The following is a 13,786-nucleotide window of genomic DNA, read 5'->3' as shown; positions in this document are numbered from 1 at the left end:
TTGGGATCATTGTCATGCTGAAAGACCCAGCCACGTTCATCTTCATGCCCTTGCTATGGGAATGAGGTTTTCACTCAAAATCTCACATACATGGCCCCATTCATTCTTTCCTTTACACGATTAGTCATCCTGGTCCTTTGCAGAAAAACAGCCCCAAAGCATGATGTTTCCACCCCCATGCTCACAGTAGGTAGGTGTTCTTTGGATGCAACTCAGCATTCTTTGTCCTCCAAACACGACGAGTTGAGTTTTTACCAAAAAGTTATATTTTGGTTTCATCTGACCATATGACATTCTCCCAATCATCTTCTGGATCATCCAAATGCTCTCTAGCAAACTTCAGACGGGCCTGGACATGTTACGGGCTTAAGGCAGGGGACACGTCTGGCACTGCAGGATTTGGTCCCTGGCGGCGTAGTGTGTTACTGATGGTAGGCTTTGTTACTTGGTCCCAGCTTTCTCGGTCATTCACAGGTCCCCCCCGTGTGGTTCTGGAGTTTTCTGCTCACGCGTTCTTGTGAATCATTTTACCCCAGGGTGAGATCTTGGGCTGGAGCCCCAGTGAGGGAGATTATTCAGTGGTCTGTATGTCTTCCATTTCCTAATAATTGTTCCCACAGTTGATATTTCAAACAAGCTGCTTACTATTGCAGATTCAGTTTCCCAGCCTTGGTCGTCTAGCAATTTTGTTTCTTTGGTTCCTTTGACAGCCTTTTGGTCTTGGCCATAGTGGCGTTTGGAGTGTGACTGTTTGAGGTGTGGACGCGTGTCTTTTATTACTTGATAACAAGTTCAAACAGGTGCCATTAATACAGGTAACGAGTGGAGGACAGAGGAGCCTCTTAAAGAAGGTCTGTGAGAGCCAGAAGGTCTGTGAGAGCCAGAAATCTTGCTTGTTTGTAGGTGACCAAATACTTATTTTCCACCATAATTTGCAAATAAATTCATAAAAAATCCTACAATGTGATTTTCTGGATTTTTTTTTCTCATTTTGTCTGTCATAGTTGAAGTGTACATTACAGGCCTCTCTCATCTTTTTAAGTGGGAGAACTTGCACAATTGGTGGCTGACTAAATACTTTTTTGCCCCACTGTACACTGCTGATAGTCATCAAGTCTCTTTTCTTTAGCTTTTTAACTCTCTCAGTACCAGCCTAAGGTCACAGAGCCTAGTCAGCAGTGGCGTGTATTCATGGATGCCAAGGGAAGACAGGCTTCCCAAAATAAAAATAAATAAAAAAATACAATAGTTTCGCAAGAGGCTGAATATAACTCACAGGAGAAAGCATCCGAGCGAGCAAAACGGCGCCCCACTGTCTCTCTATGTGTAGGCCATCTATACTATGCTGTCTGGTCCAAATGAGTATGATATTATTGCCACCCGTAGCATTGAATGCAAAGTAAGCCAGCGAGCATCTGGTCTCCCAATCAGCGTTGAGCTAAACTGAGCGAGCTCAACTGTGAATGGTCCTGGCGCACCAAAAAAAAGTGTACGTCATTGATAGAAAAACTTGAATTGCTGCATCTCGTTGTGTTGTTGTCCTCCTTTGGCTAGCTAGCCAGTTAGCTAAAATTGGCCCTTTCCTAAATTAGCCATGGATAGAGATAGGGATTTGTACTTGTGCTTTTACTTTTTTCTCCGTACTGGTCAATGATTATAATGGCAATTCTGATCCAACCATGAATTCATACATTGTTGTGCCCCTGACCTGAGACAGGTTGCATCACTGCCTGGTATGGCAACTGCTCGGCCTCCGACCGCAAGGCACTACAGAGGGTAGTGCGCATGGCCCAGTACATCACCGGGGCCAAGCTTCCTGCCATCCAGGATCTCTATACCAGGTGGTGTCAGGCCCTAAAAAGTGTCAAAGGCTCCAGCCACCCTAGTCATAGACTGTTCTCTCTGCTACCGCACGGCAAGCGGTATCGGAGCGCCAAGTCTAGGTCCAAGAGGCTTCTAAACAGCTTCTACCCCCAAGCCATAAGAATCCTGAACAGCTAATCAAATGGCTACCCAGACTATTTGCACCCCCCCCCATACGCTGCTGCTACTCTGTTATTATCTATGCATAGCCACTTTAATAACCCTACCTGCATGTACATAATTACCTCAATTACCTCGACACTGGTGCCCCCTCACATTGACACATTGACTCTGTACTGGTACCCCCTGTATATAGCCCCGCTATTGTTATTTACTGCTGCTCTTTAATTATTTGTTTTTCTTATCTCTTACTTTTTGCGGGGTATTTTCTTAAAACTGCATTGTTGGTTAAGGTCTTGTAAGCAAGCATTTCACTGTAAGGTCTACACCTGTTGTATTCAGTGCATGTGACAAATAGCATTTGATTTGATTTGATACACGTTCAATATGTAACTAGATGTAGAAGGCTAATGTTAACTAGCCAAAGTTTCCCATCAATGGAAGTTAGGCTAGCGAGCAAGCATTCTAGCCAGGTAGCCTAGGACAACAAAAATGAAAATAATGTACTGTATGACAGAGTGATCGACCATTTCGTCAACATCAAAGAGAGGAGGATGGCATTGGCTTTTCTCAACAAGTAGGGTGAGTCAACATGTTTTTCTACTTACCCAAACATGCACACACACACACACACACAGAAATCAGAACCATGGACAGCCACATCATATTTAGCTTACATTGATTGGACTAAATTGTTTTTGGTATCTTTTAGTTGTCACTCGATTAGACTAAGCAGAGGTGATTAGTTGATGTTGAAATGTTGAAGTTGAAATGGTGCTATAATAGTGGAGGCAGCTCCTGTTTTCAAAATTGTGACTTGCGGTAACTCTCTGTGGTTCTAAATCAATAGTTGTTTAGTGTTCCGAAAATGTCAGAAACATTAACTAGCTTGACCATTTTGTAGGTCATGTAACTGTCTGTTACTGTACATGCTATATAGGTTGTATTACGGCTTTTTKGGGGAATGAGAGGACAGGTGCTTGGCTTCCCCAGTGATTTTACCCATGCATGTTGCGTGGAGTGGAACAGGGGAACCCAAGAGCAGACTAAGACGAGGAGACTGGGATGAAGTAACCAAGGTATTTATTAAAACACAGGGGGAAGATGGGGTGCAGGTCAGGGGAAGCTTGGGCGGGTTGCAGGAAACCAGGTGTGGAGGCTGAGGCTGGAGTGAGAGGGGTTGGGACAAGGTAGGCAGGTCCGGAGGGGAATCCAAGGGAGTAGTAGAGTGGGGAATCCAGGACAGAGTAGCAGGATGATGAGACGTGGAACTGGAGACAGGGACCAGAGTGTCAGGCGGTGGTTAACTGGTGCAGTGAATCAGGCGCAGGAGAGCAGAAATGAGTGTACAAGGTATTTAATTCCACGACAGCACCAGTATACAGACAATACTCAAAATACCGGCCACTCGAAATGTGGAGAAATACCGGCCACTCGAAAATAACGGCCGTAAATACATAACCCGGCAAACATAACCAGCCGACAAGTACCGCCATGAACAATCAATAAACACGCACACTAACATGTGGGAAACAGAGGGTTAAATAATGAACATGTAATTGGGGAATAAAAACCATGTGTGTAGAAAACAAAGATAAAACAAATGGAAAATGAAAAGTGGATCGGCGATGGCTAAAAGACAGGTGATGTCGACCGCCGAATGCCGCCCGAACAAGGAGAAGGATTCTGCACATCAAGCCCAGTCTAGCCTGCCATCCCTGGGGATAGCCTATGTGTGAGGAGGACAAAAGGATGTCTCTCTCTCCCTCTCCCCCACCCTTCTCTCTCTGCTTAATTTTCAATTGACTTTCAGACAAAACACACATCTTGTATGTATTTGCAATTGTAAAGGGTATCAAAGTAGACAGTCTCATCCCTCAGGAGGAAGAGGGAGACTATCAGATTCTCTGTTCAGTCAGTGGTGGTGTGAGGTTTCTCAATCCCCAGCCCAGGTGGTGTCTCAGTTAGTCGGGCTCCACACAGAGCAGCTCAACAGCGGGGGAGAGTTAGTTAGCAGAGCCGCTAGGGAACCAAGACACCAGCAGACGAGACTCAGAAGAGACTCGGAGGAAGAAAAGGCAGACTGACTGAACTGTTGAACCTCTGACTTCCTTTAGCTCAGCAAGCTAACACAGTCTTTTGGCACGCAGAACACTCATCAGCATACCTCAATACGCCTTCAACAAGGAATTACTGATCTTTCTGACAGGTCTAGGATCAGTAAATAAAGTTAAATCCATGTATAATCTGTTTTTACTGTGACTTGTACGTGTAAATCTGCGAAAGAAATAGGTAGTTGTGGAGGTGGATGCAGTTGAACGTTTGATCAAGAAATACTGATCTAGGATCAGATGGTAAAATAAATGTATAATTCTCTTTTGTGCGACTAGTAGGCATAAATCTGTGAAAGCAATAGGGAGTTGGGGAGGTGGACGCAGTGGAATGTTTGATTTCATGGCAGAGTGTTTGGCTCGATTGAAATTCTGCAGTGGGTCTGAAGCTGAAATGCTTTGAACTGGCTCCATCTCACACTAGTTATTGGGACTCTGAGGGAAAACAAAGCTTGATGTTAACAGCTCGGGGCAGACAGACAAACGGGTTCGATATAGCGGCTGAGATGTGGCGATGCTTATAATACGTTATCTATGATCACATTGTGTAACAGCAGGTGAGATGGAATCATGGAATAGTGGTAAAGGATGGTATACTACCCGTAGTAATTACACTCTGGTTACCAAAGTAGTAAAAAGCCAAGTAAATGTTATAAAGCAACTTAAAGAAATGGCCTGGCAAGGTGTGCCCAGCATAAATTCAAGAAATGCACATTGACATAAACAGAAGTATTTATTATAATGTCATTCTGTTAGTTATTTCCTTGTGCTGATGTCTGGCCACTGTTGTAAAACCCCATAAGTAGCTGTTCATACTTAGACGTATTTTTCTTGGTGATTTATATTCCGCTCAAAGCCCACTGGGGGTGAGGGAGGTAGGACACAGAGGCAGACTCAATCGTGCGCAAACTTTCTCTCTCTCTCTCTCATTTACTCACTCACTCACTGTGTGAGCCAGTCTGCACCAGAGCACTCAGACAGTCAACTCTTTTCTCAAATGGTTCCCCAGAGTCTCCGTGGGTTCAGACCATCAACAGTAATTACAAGGAACACAGTTCTTCTACCTGTGCTTCTCACACGCTGGGAAATTGGTAAAAGGTCTTGGTACTCAAAGGCTGAATTTGTTTTACCTTCGACGTTTCTCATAACAATGACTGAGGAAGAGGCCTCCAACTTGCTGCCAAAGCGTGGATTTTGTGACTTAATGAATTGTTCTCATCAGAGCAAAAGTGCTAGGCACCAGCTAGATTTATTTTTTAAAGAAGCATATCTCTCTGTTTTTCAGTTTTTGCTGTGTACAGTTGAAGTCGGAAGTTTACATACACTTAGGTTGGAGTCATTAAAACTCGTTTTCAACCACTCCACATATTTCTTGTTAACAAACTATAGTTTTGGCAAGTCAGTTAGGACATCTACTTTGTGCATGACACAAGTAATTTTTCCAACAATTGTTTACAGGTAGATTGTCATCACAATTCCAGTGGTCAGAAGTTTACATACACTAAGTTGACTGTGCCTTAAAACAGCTTGGAAAATCCAGAAAAGGATGTCATGCTTTAGAAGCTTCTGATAGCTAATTGACATCATTTGAGTACCTATGGATGTATTTCAAGGCCTACCTTCAAACTCAGTGCTCTTTGCTTGACATCATGGGAAAATCAAAAGAAATCAGCCAAGACCTCAGAAAAAAAGTGTAGACCTCCACAACTCTGGTTCATCCTTGGGAGCAATTTCCAAATGCCTGAAGGTACCACGTTCATCTGTACAAACAATAGTACGCAAGTGTAACACCATGGGACCACGCAGCCATCATTCCGCTCAGGAAGGAGATGCGTTCTGTCTCCTAGAGATGAACGTACTTTGGTGCAAAAAGTGCAAATCAATCACAGAACAGCAAAGTTCCTTGTGAAGATGCTGGAGGAACAGGTACAAAAGTATATATATCTACAGTAAAACGAGTCCTATATCGACATAACCTGAAAGGCCACTCACAAGGAAGAAGCCACTGCTCCAAAACCGCCATAAAAAAGCCAGACTACGGTTTGCGACTGCACATGGGACAAAGATCGTACTTTTTGGAGAAATGTCCTCTGGTCTGATGAAACAAAAATAGAACTGTTTGGCATAATGACCATCATTATGTTTAGAGGAAAAAGGGGGAGGCTTGCAGCCGAGAACACCATCCCAACCGTGAAGCACGGGGGTGAAGCATCATGTTGTGGGGTGCTTTGCTACAGGAGGGACTGGAGCATTTCACAAAATAGATGGCATCATGAGGAAAGAAAATGATGTGGATATATTGAAGCAACATCTCAAGACATCAGTCAGGAAGTTAAAGCTTAGTCGCAAATGGGTCTTCCAAATGGACAATGACCCCAAGCATACTTCCAAAGTTGTGGCAAAATGGCTTAAGGACAACAAAGTCAAGGTTATGGAGTGGCCATCACAAAGCTGGCCTCAATCCTATAGAAAATGTGTGGGCAGAACTGAAAAAGCGTGTGCAAGCAGGAGGCGTACAACACTGACTCAGTTACACCAGCTCTGTCAGGAGAAATGGGCCAACATTCACCCAACTTATTGTGGGAAGCTTGTGGAAGGCTACCTGAAACGTTTGACCCAAGTTAAACAATTTAAAGGCAATGCTACCAAATACTAATTGAGTGTATGTAAACTTCTGACCCACTGGGAATGTGATGAAAGAAATAAAAGCTGAAATAAATCATTCTCTCTACTATTTATTTCTGGAACATTTTCACATTCTTAAAATAAAGTGGTGATCCTAACTGACCTAAGACAGGGATTTTTTACGAGGATTAAATGTCAGGAATGGTCAAAAATTGAGTTTAAATGTATTTGGCTAAGGTGTATTTAAACTTCCGACTTCAACTGTATGTATTTGATTAAGCCTGAAACAAACCCTAATTGAATTCCTTAGCCTGCATTGAACCAGACAAAATCAATGTTTTGCTTGGCAGCATACAAAGGAGATGATCTTGTCCCAAGCTACCTTATCCATGATGCTACAGTAGGACATGTGTCATACAGCCATCTTTATGCATATGCGAGCTTTATCTTGTGTGCGTGCGTGTGCATGTGCGACTGTGTGTGTGTGTGTGTGCATGTTTTCGCGTGAGCACACGTTTGCCTACCTATTCTACCATATCCATATCATTCCAAAATGTAGAACTGGAAAAAGTTTAATAGAAAAACGGAACGTTTGTCTGTCCCTCTCTCTGATCAGAAGAGGACATCGTCTCCATGGCAGACTCCACCATCACCATAGATGACATCGAGGGAGAGCTGTTCAAGATTGACAGGATTCGAGATGTGCTGGTCAGAAGAGAGTCAGAACTCAGATACATGTGAGTATGTTGTGTCTGTTATCTCTAATCTGGATATCTCTAGTCTAGATATCTCTAGTGTATTGTCATGTATTATTCTGAATAGCAGGGTGGTGTGCTTGTGCTTGTGTGTGTGTGTAACAATACAGTTCAAGTGTGGTGAATCCTGTTGAATCTAGTGGCGGTTCTCTGAAGCTTGGGATGCTACACGGGAGGGAGAGTGGAAAGAGAGGAAGGAATGAAGGAGGGGGAGAGAGAGGTAGGGCTGTTACGGTGACTTTATCACCGCCACACCGGCAGTCACGAGTCATGAAGGCCATCATATTCCATGTGACCGGTTAGTCACGGTAATTAGGCTTCTCCAAGCTCTGATGCTGCTGATGGTCATTAGTAGCCTATCAACCTTCTAACTGCCTGGTACTCAGCACTCTATTGTCCCTTGAATCACTCTGACATCAACGCAAATGTAACCAAAAATCTAATCAAACACTTCATGAGAGCCCATGAGCTCATTTACCACAACATTTTTATAGACTTTGCAATTGTACGAGAAAACAGAGTGATGGCCTCTACTAAAAAGAGGAGGTTCCCCTCAGCTTTCTATAGACTAGGCCTACTATATTTATTTCTCAACGTACCTAATATTAAGCACATTGTTTATCTTTACAACAGGAGTATAGGCTGCCTGTCTGGAAATGAACCACAGGAAAAGCATCCTCCATTCGCTCTTTAAGTGCATAGACGTGTATTTTTTTCCCACTGCCCCTGTTTCGAGACAGGTGCATGATAATGGTCCATTCTTAATCAAAACAAATTTCATACATATATTATTTACTATATGTAAACACAAGATTAAATCAAGAATAGTCTGATGGGTGACAATATTAGCCTGTCACTTGTGAATTATATATTATCACTTGTGAATGATGCCCAGCATAAGAAACAGAATAGTCGCATGTTCGCACTCCCTCAAATCGTTTGGAGAAAATATGTGTTCAATTGTATTCTTCATTCAATAAAATAATATCAAATATAATGCCACGGAATTCTAAGGAAATCTTGTCTGCTAAATTAACTAGTTTAGCCTACACCCATTTGGCATAGCCACATCAGGACCTAACATAAGGACAACTCAGAGTATGCTATTCTGTTCTTCTGAACTAGACTACATTATCTTCATATCATGCTTTTTTAGACCTGTCTAAAATAAATAATGGATTTATTGTGAAGGTGTAGGCTATATTACATGTATTTATTTTACTTTTTAAAATATAGATGTTCCAAAGGTCTGCATCAGTGGCTTGTAGGTTATGTGTGGAAGCCAGAAGATGTGTTTATGTTAATTAACGGTTAATTACAGTGAGACCGACAGTTATTTGCTTGACAATCACTGGCTGATGAAATTTCGTGACCGCCACAGCCCTAGAGAGAGGGAAGTCTTTTCGCTGGAAGTGTGGGAGGAGGAAATAGCCAAGAAGGAGGACACTGAAGAAGAAGAAGGAATAGGGAGGTTGCTGGGGGTCTGTGCAGGGACCTTTGTGTGTGGGTGGGAGGAAGATACAATTGTTTTTTTGGTATTTTATCTGGATTCCCATTAGCTGTTGCAAAAGCAGCAGCTACTCTTCCAGGGGTCCACACAAAACATGAAACATGACATAATACAGAACATTAATAGACAAGAATAGCTCAAGGACAGAACTACATAAATGTAAAATATGCCGCGAGGCGTTGCTTTATCTGTTTTTTGAAACCAGGTTTTCTGTTCATTTGAGCAATATGAGATGGAAGGGATTGGCTCTATATAATACTGTACGCTTTCATGAATTTGTTCTGGACTTGGGGACTGTGAAAATACCACTGGTGGCATGTCTGGTGGGGTAAGTGTGTGTGTCAGAGCTGTGTGTAAGTTTACTATGCAAACAATTAGGAATTTTCAACACATGAATGTTTCTTATAAAAAGAGGAAATGATGCAGTCAGTATCTCCTCATCTTTACAACCATTGAATCTACATGTTTTGACAATGACGGTTTGTTGTTGTTTCAACAGCCACGCCATTCATTACCATATTCAGAAGAGGTCTAGAGCTTAGGGAATGATTTGTACCAAATACAATGCTCTTAGTTTTAGAGATGTTCAGGACCAGTTTATTACCGGCCACCCATTCCAAAATTGACTGCAACTCCTTGTTAAGGGTTTTAGTAAGCAACTCCTTGTTAAGGGTTTTAGTAACTTCATTAGCTGTGGTTGCTGACACTAGAGGTTGCTAGTGGTTGCTGACACTTGATATTAGAGAGGCTACTATTAAAGAAAATGGGTCTTCCAAATGGACAATGACCCCAAGCATACTTCCAAAGTTGTGGCAAATGGCTTAAGGACAACAAAGTCAAGGTATTGGAGTGGCCATCACAAAGCCCTGACCTCAATCCCATAGAAAATGTGTGGGCAGAACTGAAAAGGCGTGTGCGAGCAAGGAGGCCTACAAATCTGACTCAGTTACACCAGCTCTGTCAGGAGGAATGGGCCAAAATTCACACAACTTATTGTGGGAAGCTTGTGGAAGGCTACCCGAAACGTTTGACCCAAGTTAAACAATTTAAAGGCAATGCTACCAAATACTAATTGAGTGTATGTTTTCTTCTGACCCACTGGGAATGTGATGAAAGAAATAAAAGCTGAAATAAATTATTCTCTCTACTATTATTCTGACATTTCAAATTCTTAAAATAAAGTGGTGATCCTAACTGACCTAAGACAGGGCATTTTTACTAGGATTAAATGTCAGGAATTGTGAAAAACTGAGTTTAAATGTATTTGGCTAAGGTGTATGTAAACGTCCGACTTCAACTGTATGTCACTTAATCAGATCTAAGTTCAAATACTACAGCGGCAAGAAAAAGTATGTGAACCCTTTGGAATTACCTGCATTTCTACATCAATTGGTCAAAAAAATGATCTGATCTTCCTCTAAGTCACAACAATAGAGAAACAGTCTGCTTAAACTAATAACACACAAATTATTTATTGAGTACATCATTTAAACATTCACAGTGTAGGTTGAAAAAAGTATGTGAAGCCCTAGGAGTGGCCGTCCTGCAAAGATGACTGCAAGAGCACAGTACAGAATGCTCAATGAGGTTAAGAAGAATCCTTGAGTGTTAGCTAAAGACTTACAGAAATCACTGGAACATGCTAACATCTCTGTTGACGAGTCTACKMTACGTAAAACACTAAACAAGAACGGTGTTCATGGGAGGACACCGCGGAAGAAGCCACTGCTGTCCAAAAAAAACATTGCTACACGTCTGAAGTTCGCAAAATAGCTCCTGGATGTACCACAGCGCTACTGGCAAAATATTCTGTGGACAGATGAAACTAAAGTTGAGTTGTTTGGAAGGAACACACAACACTATGTGTGGAGAAAAAAAGACACAGCACACCAACATCAAAACCTCATCCCAACTGTAGAATATGGTGGAGGGAGCGTCATGGTTTGGGGCTGCTTTGCTGCCTCAGGGCTTGGACAGCTTGCTATCATCAATGGAAAAATGAATTCCCAAGTGTATCAAGATATTTTCCAGGATAATGTAAGGATATCTGTCCTCCAATTGAAGCTCAACAGAAGTTGGGTGATGCAACAGGACAACGACCCAAAACACAGAAGTAAATCAACAACAGAAAGGCTTCAACAGAAGAAAATACGACTTCTGGTGTGGCCCAGTCAGAGTCCTGACCTCAACCCGATTGAGATGCTGTGGCATGACCAAGAATATTGCTGAATTGAAATAGTTTTGTGAAGGGGAATGGTCCAAAATTCCTCCTGCCTGTTGTGCAGGTATGATACTCAACTACAGAAAACGATTAGTCCAAAGGAGGGTCAACCAGTTATTAAATCTGAGGGTTCACATACTTTTCCCACCCTGGACTGTGAATGTTTACACGGTGTGTTCAATAAAGACATGAAAACGTATAGTTGTTTGGGTGTTATTAGTTTAAGCAGACTGTGTTTGTATATTGTTGTGATTTAGATGAAGATCAGATCATATGTTATGGCCAATTTATGCAGAAATCCAGGGTATTCCAAAGGGTTCACATACTTTTTCTTGCCACTGTATATATATATATATATATATATATATATATATATATATATATATATATATATATATATATATATATATATATATAACAACACCTCCCCCATAAGCATTCCTGTCTCTTCTATAGATGTTATATCCTTGTATTGCTACTGCTGTATCATCAAAATAATTATCTAAGTGAGTTTCAGAAATGGCTAATATATGAATGTTATCTGATGTTAGCAAGTTATTGATTTCATGATGTCACGCCCTGACCGTAGAGATCTTTTTATTCTCTATGTTTGGTTGGTCAGGGTGTGACTCGGGTGGGAAACTCTATGTTCTTTGTTTCTATGACCGGGTATGGTTCTCAATCAGGGACAGCTGTCTATCGTTGTCTCTGATTGGAAATTATACTTAGGCGGCCTTTTTTCCTTTGATGTTTGTGGGTAGTTGTCTTTGTTAGTGGCCTGTATAGTCCTAGTAAGCTTCACGTTCGTATTTGGTGTTTCTTGTTTTGTTGGCGACATTTATAATAAAGAAAAATGTACGCTCACCACGCTGCACCTTGGTCCGGTCATTTCCACGATGGCGGCGATCGTGACACATGAACCTTATTTCTAAGGCTACCTCTATTAATATGGGCTATTTTCAGCACTTTCCTGGGTAGCTTCTCAGAGATAGACATAATATGGAAAATAACAAACAAAGCAAGAGAGCAAAAAATAAAACATTCAGCAGTCCATTAATCAGTTTGTGAGTGTAAGTGTGTGTGTGTGTGTGCTGCAGGGTTGAAGCTACGAACCCATAGCCTTGGCTCTCTCATCCCTTCCAGGCTTTTGGGTCAGGGTTAAACTCAACACAGGGACACATATGTGTGTTCACAGTTATGTACACTGTTAGAAGAGACAAGGTGATCCAATAGAGAAGAATGGAAGGAGAGGAATCCAGGAATGTCTATACACAGGCATGTTTATACTGCATTTTTACTGGTGCTACACCATCATCATAACCCAATTAACCCACCATCATCATAACCCAATTAACCCACCATCATCATAACCCAATAGAATGCACTATAGTGACATCGCCTTCCTTACTGTGACACAAAGACAGGGAAAGAGCTGTGATTCATTTCATACACAGTAATCTAATCAGACTAGGCCTTAATGAGTATGACTGAGCATATAAAGTGTAAGTAGTTAGTATAATAATGCCTGTATGTTGCCAATTCAGGAACATGAGTAGCATCTTATATCCGTGATCAAATCAAGTTTATAGAAAACCCATTCAACACACCACTCATAACAATAATAACAAAGAATAGAAGCAAAGTTGCCTCAACGATTTCATTATAATAGAATAGAAGGGAGTATAATCTGTTTAAATAGAATAGTGTGGTTCCTCTCAGGTCATACATCATCTGTATTCTACACCTTGCCCACCGCAGGTCCCTATTCATCCCGTCTGACAGGTAGAGAGGTAGATGAGGTAGAGAGGTGAGGCTCTCAGTTAGCTGACAGTGATGGATGTCTAGGCTCAGCAACCCAACTGTAATGCTGTGAAACTGGGTTAGCAGAGGGCTACAGTTGTCCTACAGACAGGGGGAACCATACGAACAGTGCCCTGCCATTCTCTTTGTCTTAGATGAAGAATAGAGTAGCATGGGTTCAAACTATAAACTGTACAGGTCAAGATTCAGCTTCATCTAGGCAACCTGTAAACCGACAATGAACTGTTTACTGCATGTAATATAACAATACATAATATATGCTGTTTAGCAGATGCTTTTATAAACCTTAGGACTTTGTCCCTCTCAGCTGTAGTGAAAAACAACTTTCCCTATAATCTTCCCTATTGATAATGATACTAAACTGACCTTCTCCCTCGGTAGCTAGTGATGTTACTAGGACGGGAACTCGGAAATCTCTGACTTCAGACTTCAGTGGTTCAAGACAACCAGGGAACTTTGAAAAAACGAGATCCGACTTGGATCCAACTTTCCGACCTGAAGACCACAGGACGTCATGATTTGACCTCGTTTTTTTCAGCGTTCCCAGTTGTCTTGAAAGCACCGTTACTAAGTAGCTAGTGCTGTCCCTTCTTAATGATGTCACCTGGCTGACCCCTCGCTCAGTAGCCATGTCCACAACATTCTAATTATACCGCTGCCACTGAGCCCTGAATTAACAATGATGTAGCTTACTAATGATGACACTGTAGCTGACCCCCTCACTCAGCAGTGATGTTCTGCTCTATCTACACTACAGTAT

General features: G+C 41.8%; 1 protein-coding gene across 1 annotated transcript in view; it reads left to right on the top strand.

Moving 5' to 3' along the window:
- The window catches only part of LOC139022718 (bMERB domain-containing protein 1-like), a 33,658-nt gene that overhangs the window by 5,625 nt on the left and 14,247 nt on the right, over positions 1 to 13,786 (top strand). The window contains 1 exon segment of the mRNA XM_070433785.1: positions 7,336 to 7,456. Within this exon segment, the coding sequence (XP_070289886.1) occupies positions 7,336 to 7,456 (121 nt within the window).

The sequence above is a fragment of the Salvelinus sp. IW2-2015 genome, linkage group LG21 (genome assembly GCF_002910315.2).
Source record: "Salvelinus sp. IW2-2015 linkage group LG21, ASM291031v2, whole genome shotgun sequence".
Taxonomy (NCBI): domain Eukaryota; kingdom Metazoa; phylum Chordata; class Actinopteri; order Salmoniformes; family Salmonidae; genus Salvelinus; species Salvelinus sp. IW2-2015.
This window is presented reverse-complemented; position numbering and strand designations above follow the sequence as displayed.